Source organism: Tetrao urogallus (genome assembly GCF_951394365.1).
Source record: "Tetrao urogallus genome assembly, chromosome: 6".
NCBI classification, from domain to species: domain Eukaryota; kingdom Metazoa; phylum Chordata; class Aves; order Galliformes; family Phasianidae; genus Tetrao; species Tetrao urogallus.
The window spans coordinates 19629481-19654862 of record NC_136819.1 but is presented as its reverse complement, the minus strand read 5'-3'; the positions used below and the strand labels follow the sequence as shown (position 1 = coordinate 19654862).

The 25382-nt window shown below is 43.5% G+C and overlaps 1 protein-coding gene across 1 annotated transcript; it reads left to right on the top strand.

Annotated features, from left to right (window-relative positions):
• Positions 1-6850: 6850 nt before the first annotated feature.
• TRAF6 (TNF receptor associated factor 6) lies at positions 6851-18190 on the top strand (the record flags this gene model as incomplete). The annotated part of the gene is made up of 6 exons (XM_079536978.1): positions 6851-7147; positions 12787-12937; positions 13363-13521; positions 13999-14070; positions 15313-15390; positions 17309-18190. The coding sequence occupies exons 1-6, from the start codon at positions 6852-6854 to the stop codon at positions 18188-18190; spliced, it is 1638 nt and encodes a 545-aa protein (XP_079393104.1). The 5' UTR covers position 6851.
• Positions 18191-25382: the final 7192 nt, after the last annotated feature.

Below are 25382 nucleotides of genomic sequence, written 5' to 3'. Positions count from 1 at the left end.
AGGAGTGTTCCAGGGCCTAGTTCTTCACTGCAGATCTGGGACCCCAGAACAAAGTGCTCTCTGAGTTAGCACACGCAAGCCTTGGGTGCTTGCCAAGGAAGGCACAGATGCATACAGCAAAATTCCCCTTCTCTGGGTTTAGGGAAACGAAGCTGCGTTTACATTTGCACCGTCCTAGTTTTTCACTTCCTTAGAGCCACCCACTGTCACACGCTACTGGGAAAAGCCAACATCCCCACTGCCTCAGGTAGCACTGTGTCCTTAAGCGAGCCCGGCCACGTCCCCACGTAGCCGAGGGGCTACTGCCGCGGGGCAGGGCTCGAGCCCTTCACTTGTGCAGCGCGCGTGCCGCGAGGATTTAACTGAAAAGCCCAGATGCTTCCAGGCTGCAGCGCGTTGTTTCCAGGTGGGACGGCTTTCCCTAATCACGTCACGCCCTATCAATCAATGCTTTCTGCACCTGCTCTCCTATCAGCCTTGCTACGTCTCACATCGCGCCGCGCTACGGCGTACTTTTATCCCTCCGCAGGCGGCCGAAGCGGAAGGCGGCAGCGCGGCAGGCCTTAGGCGGGCGGATCCACCGGGCCGGCAGGGGGCGCTGCAGCGGCTTCGGGCCCAGGCGGCCGCCGCCCCGGTTCGTCCCGAGGAGAAGGCGGAAGCGGCGTCCGGCGAGGAGCGGAGCGGCCCGCGGGGCTGGCGGTGAGTGGGGGTCGGCGGCCGCGAGGGCGGCGCGGAGATCGCGGCGGACCGGGACCGATGAGGGCGGCGAACCGCGCGCCGCGGCCGCATCCCGCTGTGGACCGCCGGTAGCGCGGGGGCGCGGTGCTCGGGACCGGCGGGACGGGGTGCGAGGCGGCGTGGGTTTGCCGGACCTCGGCGAGAGTGCGCTCCGTCGCTCGGGCATCGCCAGTGGGAGCCGCGGTGCTGATGGAGGGCGGCTCCGTGGCCGGGGCGCGTCGGGCTGAGCTCCGCCGAAACTGAAAGTGAGCCCTGTGCTGGGACTGCAGGGTGCTGGGCCTGGGCCGCTGGGCCGGCCGGTACGCAGTAGGGCCGCGTTGCGGGTGGTGGCTGCTATGGGCATGGGGGGGAGGGGGGGGGGGCGGGAGCCGTTTGTCTGGCTGTGAAACGGGGACGCTCAGCCAAGGGACCCGGCGTGACAGGGAGCTGGAAGGCTCTGTAAGACTGCCCTGCGGGAAACTTTGCTGTTTCAGAAACTAAGAGCCTCCCTCTTAGAGACTGGCAGATCTGCACGGTTACAGCGAACTTAGGAGCACGAGTAGGAAGTTACGATTGTGGTCGTACTTCCATCAGCGTAAGCTGGTTTACAGCGGTCAATGTGGGTCTTGTTAGGCTGAGACAGAAATTTCCTCTGTAGGTGAGAGGACAGTGATCTAATTATACCCCTTACACCTAACAGTTAGGGCTCACTGGAAGTAGCTCTGTCCTCTGATGAATTCTGCAGGCCGAGGACTGCTGTAGGCAGGGAAACCATGAGCCACCAGCTGTGTTAGCACCTGCAGGTGAACGGCATTGCCTTCCTAAGGGCAAAGGGGCCAGAAAAACACAGCCCCACAGTCTGCTGCTATCAAAAAAGAAGTCCCAGAAGTCTGCTGATCAAAGCAAGCATGTGACTTCTTTCCTGGCAGGTATTGCTCTGGGCATAGCCTTCCAGCTCTTCCAAGCATCTGGAGACCTGCAGAGCTCAGGCAGGGTGTGCAAGTGGTGGTTTGAGGTTTGTAGTGCTTTAGCATTGCAATGCTGCTTTCTGTTTTAAAGGTTTGATGCTATATTTAAGAAAGCATGCTCAGTAAATACTACAATACAGAATACTGAGTGAAAAAAATGGCTGAGATAAACAAGCTTTTTCTTCTTATTGAAAATATTCCATGACCTTAATATGTCAACAAGGGTAACTTTTGCTTCTCTGCAGCACACGTTAGCTAAGCAAGCATAAAATGTTTTTAAGTCTGGTCTGTGGAGAACTAGGGGTGCAAGATTCTGAGTATAAGGCACATCAAAAAGAAAAGTGAACGTGAGGCAGAGTGGAAAGGGGAAATGCCTGAGCTGTTTCAGAATGTGTGCTCAGTTCACTGCTTATTGTCCTGGTGTCTCAAATGATTTTACAAATGCTAGCTGCAAGCAGACTGTTAACAAGCATCAACAGATGTAGATGATAATAAAATACAGTTCGGAGGCACTGCAGAAATGATGCTTGTTCTTAACCATATTTTTCCTGCCTCTTCTTGAAGTACTTTCTGTCCTAGTGTTTTCTTTGACCCTGCTATGGCAGCATCTCAGCGGAACCCTTGCAGGTTTTTAGAAGGAACCAGAAGTTGTTTTTCACAGTTATGAGTTCTGCATGAATCTCCTGTTGCTTTTTCTTGACTTGCTTTTTGATAGCTTTGGAATGAAAGTGTTTTATAGCTATTAATTAAAATAAGTTTTGCGTAACTGTATATGTTTTGCCAGGCTGGAGCCATGGTGTTGATAGTTGTACACCTAACAATGCAAATGCTGCTGAGCATAGTGCTTATCAGTTGTCAGACCATTGATTAATCTGCCTGGGAACTGCAAGTATGGCTTCATAAACAAATCAGCTAAAGTCGCTCCGCAGGTCTAACCCAGAAATCTGTTTGACTCATACATCTGTATGTACAGAACTGTTCTTAACGGGCCAGGTGAAGAAAAAAGCAAAGTTTTGCCTGTGGTTTGTTTGCGTGGCACTAAAGGCATTGCCCTCTGCTGGCTTTGTCCCAGCTGGGCTGAAAGCAGTTTCATTAGGTTTACAACTTCAAGTGAGGAAAGGGATCTGAATAGCCCTCTGCACTGATTTCTCTGGCTGCTTGGTAGGAATCTTCTTGGAGAGGTCGTGCAGGAATTGATCGTTTTCAGTATTTACTAATTAATACTCAACATTTTCTGCATCATAACTTGTAAGATCCTGTGTAGCAGGTCCTCTGCGCTTGCCAAATGCATAGGTATCATCTCACTTTTTAGACAAGTAGGGTACAATGCCTAGTCTTATTCCCTCCCATTACTCCAGTGAGTGTGATTTTGCAGGTAGTTGGAAGATATCTCATGTACCATTTAGCCTTTGATTTAGGAAACCTGAATTAATCCTGTGGCTCTTTGCTGGAGCAGAAAATCTGTAAAAGTCCTGGCTGAACTCCATGGTACTGTGGGACTTCACAAGTCAGACTGCTGAGCTTTATTGCACACAATAATTTAAGGCATGAAAGGCTTCTAGTTCTGTTTTGAAATTGTTTATGTGAATCATAACATGCACTATGCTTGCAGGAGTTTGCCACTCTGACTTGACTGTGTTATCACAGATTAACCTTATTGCTTTGTAACACAACAGTGTAAATAGCAATGTGGCACAGGTTGCCCACTGAAGAGCGGTTTCATTATGATTTAGTTGGAAAAGCAGTGTAGGGATTCCATCGCCCTGCCTGTGTCTGGTTTGCCTTGGGTCTGAGAGTTGGATCATTACAGATGGATCGTTCTGGAGTCCAGCAGAATAAGTAACGATTGGACAGCACAGCATTACTGGTTAGCCTGGAAAGCACCTTCTTGTCTTTTGTCAAACAATACAATGTTGTTGCAGTAGAGGAAAAAGAATACCTCTGGTGGCCCAGGGACTTGTGGTGCCTTGTGTGCAAGCTAAAACCTGCTGTCAGTCTGCTCAGTGAGTGTGATGGGACTTCCCAGCACTGGGGAATGGTGTTTCAGCTGCACTGACAAACCTAGCGCTTGGGTTTTCTCTGCCTGAGAAACTTCATGCTAATCAGGATTGGAATTGCCCTCTGATGTTCTGGTTTAACTTCAAAGTGAAGGCTGTTAGGTTGATTAGCTGGTTGATTACCAGAGTACTTAATGTGTTATGCTACTGATGTCAAAAAGCTGGATGGATTTAAACGGTTTTGGTGTAGATGAGGAAAAAAATATTTTGTATATAGTTACATTTGCTCGAAACTTCTGCGGGACAAAATGTGCAACGAGTAAAAGGACATTCATATTACAGCACTTAAGGGCTTTGCAAGAATTATTTTCAGCTGTGAAGAGGTAGTTAGGCTTTGACTGCTGATCTGAGAGAGGGCTGAGCGGGCTTTGATTAGGAAACCTGTGTGCCATGCCTGTAAATGCATGGAGAGGGCAAAATTTCCTCCCAGGTGAAGTGAAATGAGCGGAGTAGAAGGAGGAATCCTATTACACATTTCACAAAAAACATGAGCAAAACTCAAGATCTGACTCTTAATCACCTTATTTAAATTTCCTCCTCTTTACAGATAGGGAAATTTGGACACAAGCCGATGATGAGACTCGCGCTTCTTCTTTGCTCACCCTTTGGTCATATACAGACAGAAATCTCCATGTGGGAGTGCAGTGTATCACTGAACAGGGGGATTTTTGTGAGGCTGGGATGTTGGCTGGTTGCACTGACTCATGCACTAGAATGACTCTGGTGTAGGATTTCTGTTTCCATAGACTCAATGTACATACCTGCTCTGACTGTAGAAACAGACAAGCAAAAAACACCACTTGCACAGCACTTAAATCTACAGCTGTTGAGATTCTGAGTAAGGTGATGTTATCTTTCTTATAAGAACAGTATTTCAAACGGTGTGTTTCCTTCTGGAAGCCTCTGAAGGGAAGAGCAGCTCACTCTGCAATTAACATGACAACTGAATTTGGATGAAGCTGTGACATTTTCCTCCTCACGACTTTCTGAATTCCTTTGTGATGTTGCTGAAGGCACGTGTGTTCCTTTTCCCTTTATCTCGCTAAATATCCCCCTGTGGTATGGAATTATGTAAGTTTTTCCACTCCCATACTGGCCAGTGGATTCTAATCTTGCATACCCACCTTCACACTCCTTTGGCCCAGCTTAATTCCTGTGCCATTTTTCATGAAACGTGGACTCATCATTCTCTGCCGCAGCAGTTAAATACAAATTGTTGGTTTGACAGCAACAGCAGCATTTCTTCCTCCAGGGAAAAGAGAACTACAGACAACAGTCTGAAAAAGCTTTTGACCAGACCATCTTTCAAAGCAGTGATTTTTTTTCTGTTTCCATTCTGTGGGGCTAAACTACTAATTCCTGGACTGTGTCTCAATCAACTGCCCAAAAATCATTTGGTGTTTAGCTTGTATTTCTGCTGTATTTAGGAGTGCTGTTATGAAGTCTGCTCTGTTAGATAATGTGTAAGGATAACACATGAGGACAGAGAAAAGGAGTAGAGGAGTGAACTTTACCCCTTGGATGCAGCTCCAGGCAGCTGTGCTGTGGGATGGCTTCTGCATGAAGTAAGCAGTCTGGCTGCTTCAGTCCTGTCCCGGGTGCTGCTTTGAGACTCTGTACCATAATGCAGTTCTGGAACACTGCTTTTAGATGCTGCTTGCACCTCTGCGTGCTTCAATGAAATGGAAAGTATTGCGCAACAAAAGAAGTTGCATTTTTATTTGAACTCTAACCTGTATATGGTAATTTTGCCTGTTGGACTGCTGGCTTTTTTCATTCTTTTTTGGTAGATGTACCTTCATTTTCTTTCCATTTGAATAAACGGAGGGAAAATAGCTCATATACTGTTAACACAGGTAGTACTGAAATAGTTGAGGCTATCACACAGGTGGCCTAAAGCATGTCTGTAACAATGTATGTGTTCACAGGTTTCTAGCTGAGGCTCCTAGTGATCAGCATTTTTGTTGGAGTCTTCAGGTGTTGCGTAGTAAGCGCCCAAACAAAACAATCTATGTGTCATCCTCCCCTTATCTGTGAACACTGTTTAAATGGCTTGTGATGCTCCAATTCTGCTAAAGGCAAGAAGTTCCGTGCCCTGAGCTCGTGGTTGGGTTAACCCTCACTCTGCATCCTCACCGCCCCTGGATGCAGTAGCAGTGATGCACACCACCAGTCCTTGCAGCCCAGCTCTGGGCTCATCCTTAAGTTGCCATCCTGAATATGCTGCAGATGAAGTGATAGTCTTGCAGTGAACGCAGGAGGGGAATGTTGTTTAAAAAACAGGCCTCGCTATGCCGTGCACTCCTCCTCAGGGAAATGTGATTTTTATCTGATGTTCTTACAGCATTGTCACTTGTCCTCCCTCCCACCTGTACCGGAAGAGGGATGGGAGAGCATGAAACCTGTTTGAGCACTGCTAGCTGGTAAATAACATTCTGAGCTGCAGAACTATTAGCCTTATCTTCTGTGCAGCTTCTTACTCAATTTCAAGTCCTACTGACAGTTCTGAAGTGCTATCAGCGATGCCGTGCATTTGCATTTCGTTTGCAGCACATCCTCTGCTTGGTGTGGCTGCCCGGACCTACCTTTTATCTGTGGCAATGTACCTAAACTGAGTTGAAACCTATACTGCAAATCTGTATACAGAAAATATTAAATAACATCTGTCAGTGCAAAGAAAATACGGAGCTGAGATATCGCCACATTCCATTACAGTGCTTTTTGTGGAAATTCTTTGAATGCTTTAAAAGAAAATAGGGCCATGGGGATAGAGGCTTTTCTCAGTAGGTGCAGCAAGGAGAGACAATGTTTACAGAAATCAAGTAGGCAGATGAACGAGATTGCAGGGAGGTGTGTATGTGTCAGTTTTTGAAGTGACAGGATGCTGTGCTCTTTCTTATGTATTACAAGATAAGTATAAAAAGATACATCATGGAGAAACTGGGATAAAAGTGGTTGTGTGGAGAACCAAGTCTGTAGCACTGCTCCAGTGCTTGTGGCCACAGCTCAAATCTTTTCATGACTGGAAGGGGAGATCTTGGAGTATTTTAAATCAACGCATCTTTTTGTCTCCTTGCAGGGCGTTCTGTGTGGCACTCGACCAGCTGCTATGAGCTTGCTACACAGTGACAGCAGCTGTGGGGCCCGAGACATGGATGGCGGCTGCTGTGCGGCCATGGCCAGCGCCTGCAGCGGGGGAGCGAAAGAAGACAGCGTGAGCGTTGGCAGTGGGACCGGCAACCCGCCCAGCTCCTTCACGGAGGAGACGCAGGGATACGACGTGGAGTTTGATCCGCCCTTGGAAAGCAAATATGAGTGTCCGATCTGCCTGATGGCCCTTCGGGAAGCAGTGCAGACGCCATGTGGGCACCGTTTCTGCAAAGGCTGCATTGTCAAATCAATAAGGTAAAGGCAAACCTATGGAAATCATTCTTAAGAAGTCACTTGACGGAGTAAATGTTAGATAAAAATAGTAATTTATTTGGAGGATTTGGCTACAGCTCCCAGGTCCCCTCTTCAGCCTAGGGTTGTAAACCTTGTCTTCTCACAGAATCACAGAACGGCCAGGGTTGGAAGGGACCTCAAGGATCGTGAATCTTCAACTCCCCTGCCACATGCAGGGCCACCAACATCCCCATTTAATACTAGACCAGGCTGCCCAGGGACCCATCCAATCTGGCCTTGAACACCTCCAGGGATGGGGCATCCTCAACCTCTCTGGGCAGCCTGTTCCAGCACCTCACCACTCTCATAGCAAAGAACTTCCCCCCGCATCCAACCTAAATCCTCCCTTCCTCAACTTAAAACCATTTTACCTTGTCCCGCTGTTATCTACCCTTTCAAAGAGTTGATTCTCCTCCTGTTTCACAGGATCACAGAATTGTAGGGGTTGGAAGGGACCTCCAGAGATCATCGAGTCCAACCCCCCTGCCAAAGCAGGTTCCCTACAGCAGGTTGCACAGGTAGGCATCCAGGCAGGTCTTGAACATCTCCAGAGAAGGAGACTCCACCACCTCCCTGGGCAGCCTGTTCCAGTGCTCCGTCACCTCACTGTAAAGAAGTTCTTGCGCACATTTGTGCGGAACTTCCTGTGCTGCAGTTTCTGGCCATTTCCCCTTGTCCTGACTCCACTCACCACTGAAAAGAGTCCATCCTCACCATTCTGCCCCCACACCTTAGATTCTTATAGACCTGGATCAGTTCCCCTCTCAGTTGTCTTTTCTCAAGGCTGAACAGACCCAGTTCACTCAGCCTTTCTTCATAGGAGAGATGCTCCAGGCCCAGGTTTGTAGGCTCCCTTTTAGGTACTCTCCGTGTGAGTGTTTAGGTAACTACAAGTAGCTACTGGCAGCATGGTTACTTGGCACAGATGTGGCAATTTGTGCTTTCAGTTCTCCCCTTGCAATCTGCTTCCTTGTTGGGCTGGAGAATGTAATGAGGAAATAGTCTGGAACAAAGAGTTGAGGGAAGAAACTGCTGTATGGAGGGGTGGGAGAAAAAAAAAATAGAGGCAAGAATACGCTGAACTTGTAACAGTGGATGCTTGAAAGGGGAAGAGAAGGCAGAGAGCATGCTGATTGGTAGACTGTACTTCCCTCTGATATGGAGTACAGTCATCACTGTCCTACCTATGCCTCTGAGTATTAAACCTCATTGATAAAAAGTTAGGTATTACTATATTTTTGATTCTTGACCTAAGCCAGACTTCTTATTCATGGATCTCTCCCTTAGCTCAAATGTCAAGGTGCTTTAGTGGGAGTCTTAGTTGTGTGACCCACGTATGGAGTTGGTTAATTTCCCAAATCACTTTGCGTGCCTTTGTGCATAAAATCAGACGGTCTTCTATGTTACTTTAAAATGCATTTTATTTTCCTCATGCAGCTGTTTTTAGCATGCAAAATAGACAATACTTTCTTGTTTAGCTTTCCATACATTTATCCCTAGTTCTTTTTTCTTTATCCATAGCTCATCATTTTTAGCTCACTAAATTAATAGCGTGCCAGCAGCAATGTTCTCTGAAGGCATTATTCTGTGGGCTTCTCTGTCGTTTCAGCATTGGCTGATACTAATGTATTTCCTCACAGCATCCCTTCTAGATGGAGGAGGAAGGTGTTGGAGCTCAGTAAAAAATGAGCCTAATTTTGCATTCCCTACTTATGATGGCAGAAGAGCGGGTTATTCTCTAGAGAGCACGAAACTGTTTGCAGCTCAGCTTTTTAACATTAATTTCATCAGCATTTCTGAGAAAAGGATGTGCAGGTTCATTATTCAAAAAAAAAAAAAAATGCAGAGTATTGAAGTTGTTCACACATGAAAAGTGACTCCCCCATGTGTACTGCAAAGGAGGCTCAGAGATGCTCAGTTCTCTCATAACCTTGCCATGAAGTCACCTTGCTCCCTTGGTCTCTTGCCTCATTTCCTACTTCTGGAGAAAGGAAAAAATAAGTCAGATCTTACCCAACTGCATTACTTAATGTCATTCATGTCAGCCAAGAGCATGGAAGAAAGCAAAAATGAAACTAAACCTGTCAGCTTTACTGTAGGTATCCAGTTTCCTGTGCATAAGCAGGTGGCTTCAATTTCTGGCCTTTACTTCACATGTTCCAACGTGAATTATTTCAAGTGGTTGTGATGCATAAATCCATGTGTGCTTGTAAGCATCAAATTAGACTTCCATAGTAATAAAAGCCACTACATCGTGGAATTCCTTATTTGCTTTCTCTGTGCTTTCTGATGTTTGTTTGCTTTGCAGCAGTAGTTTTTGTGTTCTTCTTTAACTTGGGAATTGCTGGAAGAATGAAAAGATAAGGAATCTGTAAGCCTTTGAATGGGAGGATGATGCCTACAAGCCCTGAAAGTACATTAGTCAGTACTGAGTGTCAGAAATCTTTATTCACCAGTCATTTCAAAGATAATCAAAATGGGTCTCTTCTTCCAGTCTTTCAGATCTTTTGTAGTGATCTTGTTTCCTAATCTTCCTGTTGCAGAGCTATGTAGATGGTCATTGGTAGAATTTACCATTGTTTAGTGAGGAACTGCAGTAAGCTTGTTCAGAACAGAGCATCTCATTAAGGTAGAGAAACTCCTTTCTTAAATCTCAGGCTTGGAAAATGGTTTCTCTTCTGTTAATTAACAGAGTATTTGTTCTGCTCAATGGTTTGAATCTATAAATAATAACTAGGAGTTCTTCCTTTTTATATCCTCTTTTTCCCCTTTGAACTCAATTTCTGGAATTACTATTGGCAATTACAGTGAATGCTGAACAAGGGTGGCAAGTATTCCTTGTCTTGGAGACTGTAGATCATCACTGTGGTATTTCAGATGTTTCAATAACAGTGACTATTTTCCCTCATTCCCCACCAGCATCCATCTTTGAGATTCAGCAAGCACTTGTGAAAGCAGAGCTGGGAACTTGAAGTGCCAGACCATTCTGAGTTGCTGAATTAGGATGCGTGGATTGAGCTGTTGATTTGGACTGTCATTGTATCCACAGTCCAACACTGATCTGGAGTTCGTAGTGTCTACAGTACAATATTGATGAATGTCATTGAGAAGTTTGTACAGAACTAAAAGGGGAATGGAAAGTGATTTTTACACTAAGTGCTATTTTTTTCCTATTAAGTGATCATTTATCATTTATTTATTTATCATTTATTTGGTTTATTTGGAAAAAATGTTTCTATTTCATCCCGTCTTGCCTTCTGTAGAGCCTGAGTGAGCACTGAGGATTAAGTGATACAAGGTGGATGGATGGTTGTTGGACAGGAAGTTGTTGAGATGCTTCTTGTGACTTAGACAACAGTTATAGTTGCCCATGCTGAAGAAACTACCTGCAGCTAGAAAGATTTTTATCAAAAGAATAAGGGGGGCAGGGGGAAGCTTTTAAGCACTGAAGTTTTAGATCCTGTAATGGGAAGGGCATGGTTACACCATATGGATTTGATCACAGTGTTTGCTTCCCAAGAAATCTCGGCAGCCTGAAGTGCCTTTAAGCAGTGAGAGTCACGATAGTGAAGAAGCTTATCTGCTTTAGTAACTACAAATAATAGTTTACAAATATTGCTGCCTGCAAAGTAGTTGATGAGAAATTTTAGGAAAACTGAGTTCAGATGCAATAGCTAATTAAACTTCATGCTACTCTCCTCCTTTGTCTTATGCCAAAGCAACACTTGTAGTGGGGCTCACTGAATTTCAGAAGCTTCTTTATCAGATCACTGAATTATGAGTTGAGAAGGAGCAGCAGTGAAAGCTTTGGGTGCTAGCAGTTCATTAAATGACACGCGTGCCTCCAATTAAAGCATATGCAGACTGTTTTGTTTCTAAGCTAAACCTATTAGTTGTTAATCACAAAGCAGATATTTCTTCAAAATAAGTTATTTCTGCCTTTTCATAGAAAATGCCATTCGTTCTGCTTAAATAACAAGCAGTTTAGGAGCAAGATCTGGTAATCATTATATATAATGAATATTCTTATCTTTGTGTGTAGAAGTCAAGCTGCTGCCTTACTGGCAGGCCTACCAAGCCACCACTGCACTGCATTAAGTGAGAGGTATTTGTGACCAAGCTGTACCTGTCAAGAAGTGACTGCTTGTAGATCGTGTGTAATCTGGGGGAACACTTTTGGTTTGTGATGAAGATCAGCACGTTGCTCAGGGAGCTGTGAAATGAAGGGGCTTGCTAGGTGTCGTCTTTTTTCCGTTTGCTTACAATCATGACTGTCAGACTTGTTGTGAGCCAAACCTAGGAAAGGAAGTTCATTGTCATTTTCTAAACTCTGATTGTTACCCCCACTTCGTCTGGCAGCATTACTGATGGAGTGCTGACCAATTATTTCCTTTTCCAGCGAAGACCACAAATTCCCTCCTGTCCTCCACAGCACACTGGGTTCTACTTCCCCCTCACACTTGCAAGCAGTAATAATGAATGGCCTTTGATCTTTGCACAGCAAGCGTGCTCTCACATTTTTCCCACCCCATGGGTTTTTCCACATTATTGCTATTTCCAGTGGAGGAAAAAGATAAAATCACAAAATATCCCAAGCTGGAAGGGTCTCACAATGGTCGCTGAGTCCAACTCCTGGCTTTGCACAGGACCACCCATAATACAAACCCTGTGTCGTCCAAACACTCCTTGAACTGTGGCAGCTTGGGGCTGTGACCGCAGCCTCGGGGAGCCTGTTCCAGTGCCTAATCACCCTCTGGTGAAGAACCTTTTGCTAATACCCAACCTGACCCTCCCCAGATGCAGCTCCATGCAAGCAGACAGAGCCTTGTGAAGTGTTAACAAGCTGTGAGTTTCCTTGTGCAAGTTGCATGCACCAATGCTCCACTGTTGGACTCCAGAGTTCCACCAGTTAGTAATGACTGTCTGGTTGTAATGGCTTCAGGTACAATAACCAATTCCAAATCCAGCACTGTTTTCGTAGTTCTTAGTAAATTCTGTGTCAGGAGTTCTTTACCCATGTTGCTGTATAAATACATAAATTGAAGGGTGACCAACTTATGAAGTGATTGTACAAAAAAAACCCAGAGAAATAGCTCTTCAGAAAGTTCTGTGAAATAAGTTAATCCAGAAAAGATTGCTTTCTGTCTCAGGAATGGTCTCCTTGGCTGCTCATAAAGTGAGAAAGGAGGGAGAAATGCCTAAGAATCTTTAAAGGACTGTTTTGGAAGAGTATGTGAAATATTCTTTTGTGTTTCAGCTGTGTGAAGTCCTTATAGAAACAAGGCCATAAGTTCTTGTGTTCTCTACATCCTCCACAAGCTTATTTCCAGGGTATCTATCATGTCATTTGGGCAATTAAAAGCTACTGAGTTAGAACAGCTCTGCGATCTCAATAGTACTACCTCGGATGAAACTTTATGCTGTCAGTTTTTCTAACTGATATTGCATCCTTTCTGGTAATTGTCACATAAATGCCTGTGTTTTCCAGTACTTTATTCATGTGTCATTACCTGGCTGCTAATGTCTTGGTAGTGTAAAAATATTTTAAATTAAGGGCAAAAGAAACTCAAAATCTTTTTTCTGTCTTTCTGTCATTGTAGAGATGCGGGTCACAAATGTCCAGTAGACAACGAAATTCTACTTGAAAATCAACTTTTTCCAGACAACTTTGCAAAACGGGAAATCCTTTCATTAACGGTTAAGTGTCCCAACAAGGGCTGCTGCATGAAGATGGAGCTGAGACATTTAGAGGTGAGAATGAGATCTGACAATACGGAACCTTGTTTTTTTATGGATGAGGAAAAATTCAGACTTAAGGGGTCATACCTGTTCATACAGATTCCATTCATTCAAGCCTACAACTGTTTTTTTGGTTTTGTTCTGAGGAGCACATAGTTGTAATTAGGTGGTTCTCAAACAAAAAAAAAAACAAACCCTGGAGTATGTGACAGTTTAGTAATGCAGCTCACTTCTTGAGGTCATTCTGTGAAGTCCTGATCTTGGCCATAGAACATCGACATGCCATTAGTGAAGTCAGTGTAAGTGTAAATAAGGGTTTTCTTGGAAGGAAAGAAGGAAGGGTTAATGCTTGTTCCTCCTGTGCTGTGCCTTATCTGAAAAGCAAGCAATAAATTAGCACTTGTTTTCGGTATCAAATCTCTTTTGTCTTTGTTCAGGAGCACCAGTTGCATTGTGATTTCACGGCTGTGGAATGTCCACAGTGCCAAGGAGCCTTTCAGAAGAACCACCTGAAAGAGCACATGACACAGGAGTGTCCCCGGCGACAAGTGTGCTGTCCAAACTGTGCCACATCTATGGCTTATGAAGATAAGGAGGTACTTAGCAGGAGTCTTTCAGCCTCCGTTCATATGGGTTTGCTCATGAATGTGACATCATGGTCTTGTAGAAAGAAAGAAAGCTTTCGTATGGAAGAGCTGTTTGAACTGCATAGGGTAGAAGCTCTGAACACCAGGGCACTTATCTGGGAACCCTGTGGTGTGAAAAGATGTGTCTCACAGTGGTTGCTTTTTGGCCTTGGCATCAGAGGGGGCAGTACCTACTGGCAAAGTAATATACAAAGCAATATCCCACACTTACAGTTTGTATGCCTGACAGAAAGGATCAAGAAGTGCATCTTCTGGGGATACCTACATGAGAATAGGATCACTTCAGAGTTCTTCTCCTAGCTCTTCTTTTTGAACTTTATTTCACAGTTGCATTCAGCTTTAAAATATCTCATCAGAAGTGATTAGCATTCTTTGGAATTGCATAATGTCATTAATTTGTTTTCCTCTATCGCTGTTTGTTAACAGCTTCATGACCAAACCTGCCCTCTTGCCAATGTATTCTGTGAATATTGCAACACAATGCTCATCAGGCAGCAGGTAAGAAACGGCCTTTTTTTGTGTGTGCTTAATCTGGGCCTTATGTTTTGTACTTAAAATGCTGCTTTAATCATAGAATGGCTTGGATTTCTAGGACCTCCATGATGATCTAGTTCCAGCACTCCACCCTGGGCAGACTTGCCAACCACTGCATCAAGCACTCAGTCAGGCTGCCCAGGGCTCCATGCAGCCAGGCCTTGAACACAGCCAGGGATGGGGCAGCTGCTGTTTCCATAGGCAGCTGTGCCAGCATGGTTATGTGATCGAAGGGTTTCATGCACACTTATTGAAATAGATCTCTCCTGAGGAGGATGAGCTTACTCCCCAAGGCTACCTCTGCTTGAAGGAAATGCAGGTGTTCTCTGCAGAGTGTAAGCAAACATAAAAGTAAATACAAGCATATTTGTCCTTAAGATAGCTGTGCTGCAGCCATTTCTTTACAGAACAGCTTTTGTATTTTTCACAATCTCAAATTAAATCTGAAGAAATGGTTTCTCTCCTAGCTGTTAAATCTCTCCTCATCTCTCTGAAGAAGTTGCATCCACTGCAGGTGTAATACTGATTTAAATGCTGCTAAGAAGCAAACATAACTTCAGGTTATATAGTTTTGCAGTTTGTTATTTAACTGAGAATGAGAAAACAGATTAGTAAATGACCTATACTGAGCTTATAAACAAGACTTTTGCCTGAGAAACCTGAAATTATCCTTAGTCTTGGTTAGGGCTGGCAAGGCCTCAGCTGAAGCTGTCTGGCTTTTGGGATGAAGATGGACAGGGAGAATTTGGAGTGATGACATAATTGGGTCTGTAAAATATGGACTGTAAGAAAGATTGAAGTAATGTGGTCTTATTGAGAAGATAATAAGGAGGAGCAACACAACTATTTCTAAGTACGTGTAAATAGTGCTTCAGAAGAGAAAGAAGCAGACTGTGATCTAGCTTGAGTATAGGCTAGAAACAAAAGGCTCACGCACAAGAGAGGAACTCTGGTGTTTCTGATGCATAATCTAGATACTACGTCAATGAAGTAGTGAGTGAAGTACGTGTAAGGAAGATGTTAAATTTTTATTATTAGCTGCACACTCTTGTTTAAAGTTTCCCTATTTCTCAAATGAATGATATAAAAATAAATTGATTTTTACTTCAGGTACATATACTGAAATAGGGCAAGCTGGACTGTGATGATGTTATAAAGAGAATACTCTTGATGGGGAGAACTCATTTCAAATCTGATTTGTTTTAGATGCCCAACCATTACGATAATGATTGTCCTACTGCCCCAGTACCGTGCTTTTACAGTGCCTTTGGGTGTCCTGAAAAGGTAAGCCTTGTCAGAAGCGTGAGCTGCAGATGTTTTGCATGGCTCTTTGTCTGTTCCTACTGTCTCATCTACCAACCCAAATCTTCAGTGATTGGTGGAGTTGGTCATTTGGAAGCATTCTAATTCCAAAACGTGGCATGTTGATCCAGTGCTTTTCAAAAGTCCTAAGTTTAGAGAACTTGAATGTGTACCTGATGGACATGTATTATTCCATGAGTGCAATCTCAACTTCATACCAAGGAAGTAACTTCTAACATTTCTTACAAAGTTCTGACCAAATACAGTTATAACTTTTTAGGTTTGGTAAAGACGACTTGAGAATGTTTTAAATATGATTGAATTCCAAAGCTACTTAATCTGGTGTCAGTGGTTTATGGACTGGTTCTGCCTGGTTCTGTGACTAGCAGGGTGTGGGGACCCACAGACTCATGCCCTGGAAAAGGGGAGTCATAGAAAGACTTGAGTTGGAAGGGACCTCAAGGATCATGAATCTCCAACACCCAGCCAATTGGCAGGGCTGCCAAACTCCAGATTTAATACTAGACCAGGCTGCCCAGAGCCCCATCCAACCTGGCCCTCAATACCTCCATGGGCAGGGCATCCACAACCTCTCTGGGCAGCCTGTTCCAGCACCTCACTGCTCTCATAGTAAAGAACTTCCTCCTGACATCTGACTTAAATCTTCCCTCCTTCAACTTAAAACTGTTTCCCCTTGTCCTGCCATTATTTACTCTTTCAAAGAGTTGACTCCTCTCCTGTTTGTAGGCTGCCTTTAGGTACTGGAGGGCTGCAGTGAGGTCACCCTGCAGCCTTTCTGCTCCAGACTGAACAAGCCCAGCTCCTTCAGCCTGTCTTCAGAGAAGAAGTGCTCTAGCCCTCTCATCTCTCTGGACCCTCCCCAACAGTTCCCTGTCTGTCTTGTACTGGGGGCCCCAGAGCATGAGGTAGTACTCTAGATGGGGCCTCATGAGGGAAGAGTAGAGAAGGACAATCACCTCCCCGTTCCTGCTGGCCATAAAAAAAAAAAAAAAAAAAAAAAAAAAAAAAAAAGGGTCAAGGGTAGGGAGATGGGTGTAGAAACAAAACAGCAGCAACAATCTGAGGAGAAACAAACTAATTTACTAAACAAGATATTGGAATGCAAGGTATAATACAATGTAATTAGAATTGAAGCTAATAAATAAAATGAGAATGTCTGAAGACTTTAATGTTGAGGTTGAGATGTCTAGCCAGGCTGAGCAGAAGGCAAAAAAGGGGTCATCTTGTGATATGCCAACAGTCCTATCTTCTGAACAGGAAACAGAAACAGAACAGCACAAAGACCTCTGGGGGATGTAGTATGTAGTTGTTCTTCTCTTCTGAGAACCAGGTACCAGGAGTGATCCATGATCCACAGAACTGGAGCATTAACTCTTTAACTCCCAGTGCGCTACATGGTATTATGATGTGGAATGCCAATAATAAAAACCATAAAACTCTGTTGGCTGGATATTCTTATTTCTAGTTGTGCAGTAACTCTGGAAATCCACTTTCTCATCCTCATGCCATCAGTTCTCGTAGGTCTTTATCTTCTGGTACCAGAGAGCCATTTCTGCAAGTCTACAAAGGAAATGCAATGCTGATTTAGCACATAAATACTTACTTGTTGCTGATGCTTTTTCACCAGGTGTATATTTTGTCAAACAGCTCTTGTCCACTGACATTTGAATGTATTTTCACATTTATCATATCTGATTTTTGAATTTGAAGCCCTTCATTGGTATTCGCATCACCTTTGCAGCTTTGTCACGTTGTTTGTCTTTGACTTGCATTCTGTTTTTTCTCACATAACAGGACTTGTTTGATTTTTATTTATTTGTACTTTAGAACCACATTTAGGATGTGGTGGATTCTTAACGCTACATCTCTTAAATCCTAGATGCAGAGGAACGAACTGGCACGACATATGCAGGAATTCACTCAGGTTCACATGAGAATGATGGCTCAGAGCATTCAAAATATCAGTGTTACTGCTACAAACCCTGTACCCTTTATCAACGGCCTACCGTTTGAGCCTGCCCTCTTCTCCCATGTGTCACATGCGCCATATAATTGTAATCCAGAAGTTGAAAACTTTAAAGAAACTATTCAGCAATTGGAAGGTCGTCTAGTGAGACAAGATCACCAAATCAGAGAACTCATTGCAAAGATGGAGACGCAGAACACTCACATGGCAGAACTCAAACGTACCATCCGAAATTTGGAGGGAAAGATTACTGAAATGGAGGCACAACAATGTAATGGTATTTACATCTGGAAGATCGAGAACTTCAGTGGACTTCAGAAAGCCCAGGAAGAAGAGAGGCCTGTTGTGATGCACAGTCCCGGCTTCTATACTGGAAAACCTGGCTACAAGCTGTGTTTGCGCCTGCATATCCAGTTACCAAATGCTCAGCGGTGTGCTAATTTTATATCTCTGTTTGTCCACACGATGCAAGGCGAATATGACAGCCATCTGCCTTGGCCTTTCCAAGGCACTATACGACTTTCTATTTTGGATCAATCGGAAGGCCCTGAGAGGCAGAATCATGAAGAAGTAATGGAAGCCAAGCCAGAGTTACTCGCCTTCCAGAGACCAACGATTCATCGCAATCCAAAAGGTTTTGGTTATGTGACTTTCATGCACCTGCAAACTTTGAAGCAAAGAACCTTTGTAAAGGATGATACCCTTCTGGTGCGCTGTGAAGTTCTAACACGTCTAGATTTAAACAGCCTTCGCAGGGAAGGATTTCAAGCTCGCAGTACTGATGGAGCTGCGTAACCAAGTCTTAACTAGAGGGATGGAGGCCTGGTTGTACTCTTCCACCACAGATACACGCATGCTCCACTATCCATATAGGCTGAATAAGATCGTAAATGCTGCCACGGTTGATCTTCACTTGAACAGCTCTATGAGGTCGTGTTTGAATACTAGCAATTGTTCTCTATTAAGTTGTAAGCTACTTCTGTAGCAAGCTAACTGAAAGTGTGGTTAATCAAAATTTAACTGCCTACAAGAAAATCTTACTGAAGTACCTACACATTTCTGTTTGGCAAAGTGCAAGTAAGTCATATCAGAAAAGACCTATAAATCTTTGCAGCTCAGTGCCTTGGAGTAGGTGCTGCAGCAGGGAAATCATAGGTAGGTAAATTAATAAAAATGAGGGTTAGGCTTTTTTTCATGGAGCTTGGGAAAGCTTTGCCTTGGGTGAGATGGTTTCTATGTTGACTTACCTAGAATTTTTAATTGACTATGCTTCTCTTGAAATCTGAAGTCAGGTTAAAGCTTTGCTGACACAACTTAAAGCGAGATGCTTCGACCCTTCTTTGCTGCAGTAAGAAATTGTGTGTCAATATCAAGTTGATAGTAGAATTTCTGAAAGGTAGGTGGTAGTGCTGTGAGGAAGGTTAAAGGAGCCAAGCTCTTAGAAATACTTCTAAGATGGTCCGAAAGTGCTACTCCCCACTGCTCTTTATTTTGACCCTAACTTTTGTATGCAAGTGCGTGTGGTGTGTGTTCCAGGGCCAGAATCTCAATTGCTGTTACTAGAGGTAAGTGTAGCATTAGACTGAAAGGTGGTTTTGGGCGGTGGGTAGAGACATGAGCAAAGGTATACAGTAACTAGACAGGGTTGCAGAATTTTATTATTGAAACCTAAATTTGAAGCAGTGTTGAACTTGGGAATCTGCATCTGAGTCATCCCTTCTCTTGATGTTCTGGGTGATAGGAGCTATATTAATCTCCTCTTAATACTCAGTGGACAGCTGGCTGTGTCAGCGTACAGCTGTTGTGGCCATTTCCTGTCCCATTAGACAATAGGACCTAGGGCCTCCTTAACACTTCAGGAGGAAAGAAAAGCCTGCTAATTAGTGTGAGGGAAAAATTGCAGTCCTGTTTGTTCTCAGGAAAAAAGCCTGCCTTCCTTAACAGCTCTTTAACCAAACACTAAGTTCACTAGTTCAAGGATTCATGAGCTTCCTCATGTTGCATGTGTTGTTGTTTTCTCTACTTATTCCATATAAATACTAGTTTTGACCAGTCAAAGCAGAGTAGATAAGTTCACCGGTGCTAACAATTTACCATAGTACTGATAAAGCATGGATCTTTTCCTTCAAAAATAGCAAAGAGAAGGCTTGTTCGCTCCCTAACTGAAGTGTGCAGCCTAAGGCAGAGTAAAGAAGTAGCCCTGCAGGAGCATCTCTTTTCCATTATTTCTGCAAACCAGTGAAACGGTGTGAGGATTTGGGATGCTGCAACTTAGAAGACACTGAAAAGCAGCCCAAATAAGCAGTCCCTTCAAAACAACCTCATGGGGATCATCAGTGGGGAAAATGTATTTAAGTGCATATACTTAATATGCACAAGACTAAGGAAGAAGTACTACAGTACATTAATATGGGAGATTTCTCCATGTAGTTGTAGGAGCTTAGAAGTTGCAGGCCTCTACCTTTACTGGTATGTTCAGCTGGATGCAATGAACCAATTTATTTTGCAGATAGAGCCTGGTAACTGCAGAGAGATTGTTAAGCATTGTTGCTACTGAATACTGAACTTCTGGCTTATTGTGACAGTCACAAGTGACTTATTAGTGTATTTGGTGTGTTTGGAGGGCTAGTGAGCTTATATTACTCAATAACAGGAAAAGATCCTTGCTTTACATCTGTCTTTTTAAACCTCTTAAGTCAATTTTGTACTGCGCAGTCTCATCCCATTAACTGGATTGTTCCACTGTGCCTCCAGTTAAAGCAGTGTTGGTAACTCAGCCATTCTCACTGAAAAGCTTTTAATACTTGTAACAGTACTCAGATCTGCGATAGCCAGAAGGCAGTTCTTTGCACTGCACAGCAGTTCTGCAGTCCTTCTCAGGCTGTTAGTTAGCCATCTTTTTCCAACATACTCAAACATTACCATTCTCCTTTTTCTGGGTGGGTCAGGGAAGAAAGGCAGAAGGACTGCTCATTTATAGCAAGAAGCAGCTCTCGGTTCCCTACTCAACCCTGGTGATGTTAACAAAAGGGCCCTATCTGTACTCTAAGAGTTTATAACAGAGACCCACTAAGTGCATTAATACTTTGCATTTGAAGCTTTGTGTTAGGAATTCTCACCTACAACAAACTGAATTCTTGCTTTGAGACTTTTCTGCTACATTTGATAGAGTTACGCCTCTAGTTGAAACTCAGTTTGGTGGCAGGTTCAGAAGTTCAAATGATTCAGGCTAACATCGTACAATAGCACAACCCAGCAGCGAATAGAATATAATACAAAGCATGTATTGACCGTGTAAGTAGGAATGCTCAACTCACTGCTGTTCTACTCCTTTCTATTGTGATATTATCTAGTAGAACTCTGCGTGATGCCGCTACTGTAATGCCAGAGTTTTACATAAGAAGCTTTGACAGCTAATGTGCTAAATATTAATTTCTCCTGCCCTGAAACATAAATGTTAATGAAACATTAATTTGTGTATTTGTTCCAGTTCCCTTATTCTTTCCCCACCTTTAACTGCAGTTCTAGTGCTTTCTCTTCCAAATAAGAGCAGCATCTTCAGCCAATGGAAAAACTTAGGAGTCTGGATTGGTCCCACCTCTCATGACTATTACCCTTTATTCAAACTTTCCTGAGGTTAGTACTAAGGTGCTCAGTTTCCATATGAAAATATTCTTAATTAAATAACCTTTTTTTTTTTTTTTTTTTTTTTTTTTTTTCCAGCCTTACAAATGTGATCATCTGTTTTGAAAAATCATTATGCCAGGGTGGGTTGAGAACTCCTTAAAGGAAGGGGAATAGTGTGCAGCCTTGAGAGTTGTACCTGAAACAAACACAAAAATAGGAGTATTAAGTCAGCTTCCTGTATAATTTCTTCAGGAATGAGGTTCTCCACTTCTGTCACTCTAGATGCTTTGCAGCATTATTAGATCTCAAGGTGTTTTAGTAAGTGGCTTAGCTTATTTATCTTCTGAATTTCTGTCATCTTGAACGTGTTTCAAGTTAGACTCTTAGTTTATGTATTTGCAAAGCTGCTATGGCACATTTTCCAATTATAATATATTGCAAATGTGTTCTCTTTTTGTCTCTGAATGTCTTCCCCTGCAGGGCAGGGAAAAATTTACTGAAAATGTTGGTATGTGATCTATATTAAGTGGTCTCATGGTATGCCTGGTTGTGTTTGCGAGCGAGGGCTTGAACTCGCTAATGAAAGAAATCAGGGTGGCCTTTCTGCTCTTGTCTAGAGAGAGACTCTCATCATCAAGTACCTTAATGATAGATGCAAGAGATTATTCTGGGGTCAGTGTAAAAGGTTTGTATTAGTTTCCATTTGAACAGAATTTAAGGTACTCTTGTTCCTTTTTAAAATATCAATAGATTAATATATTTTGTAATTAATACACAGCTATATTTCTGACAGGATTTTTTTAAAAATAAAGTAATTAAACCATGCATTGTGTGTTACACATTTATTCAAAGGGAGAGCTGTTTAAAACATGGACTGCTTCAGAACTTGGTTCTTTGTCTTGGCTGAGTTATACAATATAGTGATGGAGAGCATGCAAGTCGAAAACCAAAAAATGCTGAGTATATTTCAGTAGGGAAGGATTGTTGTAGTTCATAAAGGGTGGTGACAGCTTTAGTAGTTATTAGAATGCATGAAAGGAAGCTGTTTGGGTGATGGTCCTCCAACTTACGCATTGAGAACCATTCAGCATTACCTGTTCAGCCATAGACAAGGATAGACAGAAAAGGGGTGAACTTGGGGGTAACAGAGAATAACTGTGGCAAAGTAGAATGAACTGGGGGCGTGAGAGACAAATGGGGGATAACCAGAAATAACGTGAAAACCAGGAACAGACCAACAGGCAGAACAGGAAGAGACAGAAGTCAAGTCAACAGCACTGACCTTTGTTAGCTCCATCTGCAAGGACAATATCCATGGGGACCACCACCCTTACACCATCCAAGTCTTCTTTACTTCAGGAAATCTGTTCTTCAGGGTCTTGTTTTTGTTGGTTGTTTTTTCTGTTTTTGTTTTGTTTTTTTGCTTTGCTGGCTTTAATTTTTTTTAAATTTTTGAGACCTCACCTATCCATAACAATCCCTGCCTATGTAAAAAAAGACATGCCCCCCAGTTACACACTGAACAGTTGCTGTCAGCTTGGCAGATCGCAGAATGCATGAAGATTGCTATTTCTGCCACCTCTTTCAGTTCACAAATATATTTTTTAAGATATGTCTGCCTTTGTTTCTCATTTTTAATTTTCCCTTGCCCCTAAAGAAGCAGAAAGCTTCTAATGTATGAATGCTAGCTTGAATCTACGGTAGTATTTTATTCCAGGTAGAACCATTATCAACCCTCCCTGTTATAATTCTTTCTGGAAGGCCACAACTTTTCTTTGTTTCAGAAAAAAAAAAAAATACACAGTACAGCCTCCATGACTTTACCTTTATTTTGTGAGGGGGAACAGATGAAGACTGAGGTGCAGCAAAACTTACTTTCTGGAAATCTGGAGCCCTGCTCTATCCAGTCTTTTAGCAGTCATGTCTGAACTCATTTGTTCTATGGAAGCGAGTGCTTGGGTTGTGGGTTTTTTTTTCCTTTTGAGATGGAATGAGGAAATTTTTGAAACTGTGAACTGGGAAATCATTTTCCTATTAGCTTTTGTCCAGGCTGGGACTGATGAGCCACCTTTTCCTGCTCTGACTCATCCGGACTGACACAGCCCACGATAGTTCCTGTGCTCAGTGATTTCCTCTCACAGCTGGAGCTGCTGCTTTCCTGCTCTTTTGTCACAACCAGACCTTTACTGCAACTCAGTGCAAGCTGCTCACTAATGCAACCATGGCTAAATACTCAGGCTGGCACATAGCCCATTTCAGAGCCATTCATACTGCACTGCAGCATGGTCTACAGGACAGCTCTGCTCTGCTCAGCTTCCTGAAGAGCCTTAAGAACTGCCTGTTTAAATGGAGCAACATTTTAGCAGTTGGGCAGTAATAATTTTGGAAGAAGCACCTGCATTCTTAAAGTAGAAGCATTCCTTTGCTAAATGCCTTGTGATAAACTGCCTCGAGACATTCATCTTCTACTTCTTACCCCTCTCAGACAAAATCATTTCCATACAAGTTAATTTATATGTTCAAAAATAAAAAGCAAGACAATTCTTACCTCATCCCACTCTGCAGAGACAGGCGTAGGTTGCAGAGTCCCAGGTCTGTTGCGGGTCCGCTCTGGTAACCCCTTGGTTTTCCTTCCTGCCTTCAGAAGTACACGTCCTCTCTGCAGCTGCTGGCACCAGCTCCATAATACTGAAAGCTCCCTGCAGTTCTGTTCTTAAACATGAAATCAGTGAAAGCCTCTTGTCAGACCCTAGGATGGTACGCTACAGCTTAGTGGTTTTATTTCCATTTCTGCATTGGGTCACCATTATGCATTACATTGTTTCTCTCTAAGCTTTACCTTGATTTCTGTTGCTGTTTTTAAGAAAGCAGTGTTTCCAGCTAGGTATGAGTCAGGCCTTCTGGCAGCACACCAAGGAACCAGGCTACTGTCAAGGAGAAGTGGCACATACAAGTTCTCCTGGTTTCTGTATTTCACCAGGTGTAACAAACTCCACTTACCTCAGCAAATCACCTAGAAAGTGCTCCTCAGGCTGAGGCTTTGGCTGCTTCTTGTGGAAAGGCTCTGTGTAGACTAATGTGTACATCCCTTATGGATCCTCTAGTTAAAACTCAAAAGTGAATCTGTACTTAAAGTACCACTGGGACTCATGAAATAAGGCTGATGCTTTCTATAGCAGCCACTACAAGGAATGAAGGAAAAACTACAGGGTTCTAGCCCTCTCTTTCTCCCTGAAGTAACCTATGGAGAAAGATGCCTTGCATCTAAGGGCCACAGGACAGGCTGACAGCCAGATCCAGGCTGTATTGTTTAGAGGTTCTCCATCTACTATGTTCTGTCACAAGCAGTGATGCTCAGTACATGATAGTTGTTCTCCCCAGCCTTCTGGGAAGAGACTGTGGGGGAGGGAAGAAAAATCACAATAAATCCTCTCCTCTCTGCAGCCCCCACACAAGCTTGTAAAGGAGAATTACACAAAGTCTCCAATGCTTATCTGAGTTCCCAGGACCATCTTCATTCAGCTCACTGGTGCCCGGGAGCAGAGTATTAGACTCAAATGTCCTGCTTTTGCAGGAGCTTTCCAGTACAGGTGCCATCGTTTCCCTCCTTCAGAACAGCTTCCCCCTTCCCTTTGTTTCTATTGCAACCACGCAGCAAATCAATGATCATTCACTTCCCGAGCCTGAATAAAGGCAGCAGACAGCCCTTGTAATAGTGAAGCTGCCTCTTAGAGATACACAGGAGAGAAGGAAGGACTTCCTATTTCTGCACCAAGGACCATCAATATCTGTTAGTCGATAGCTGCTTAGTATGAAGTGGATTAAAAACCCACAGGAGAAAAGAGGGCTTGCTTAGCAATAATGGTAATAAATCATCCTAAGTGTCATACACTGAAGAAGATCTTGTGGTTTCTCACTGACATTTAATATACATTAATTCCATTACCTTCCAGTTTGTCCTGGTACAGCACTGTCCACTGTTCCGGGAGCCCGAGCAATCCCACAGAACTGAGGTTTTGAGGTTAAAAAGTGGGGGGGCTCTTTCCAGTGACAATAGCAACTGCAAACTCTTGAATATGAGCCAGCGCAGATGTGTTCATAAACTTTTAGCCCAGAAATAATGATTCTGTGACTCCAGTCTTTCTTCCAGGGTAACTGGGGCTGTTACTATGCAGTCCATAATAATAATTCCACAAGAATTATTAACTGGTTCTCGGCATAAGAGGGAGTTGGCTCTGAAGCCCAATGACAGAGGCTTCAAACAGCGGCTCCTCAAGCACTGCTGCAATCGGCAGCTGCTCTGTACTGCGGTATGAGTTCAGGGTAGTGGAGATCCTTAAGACCCCAACTCCTGGAGGAG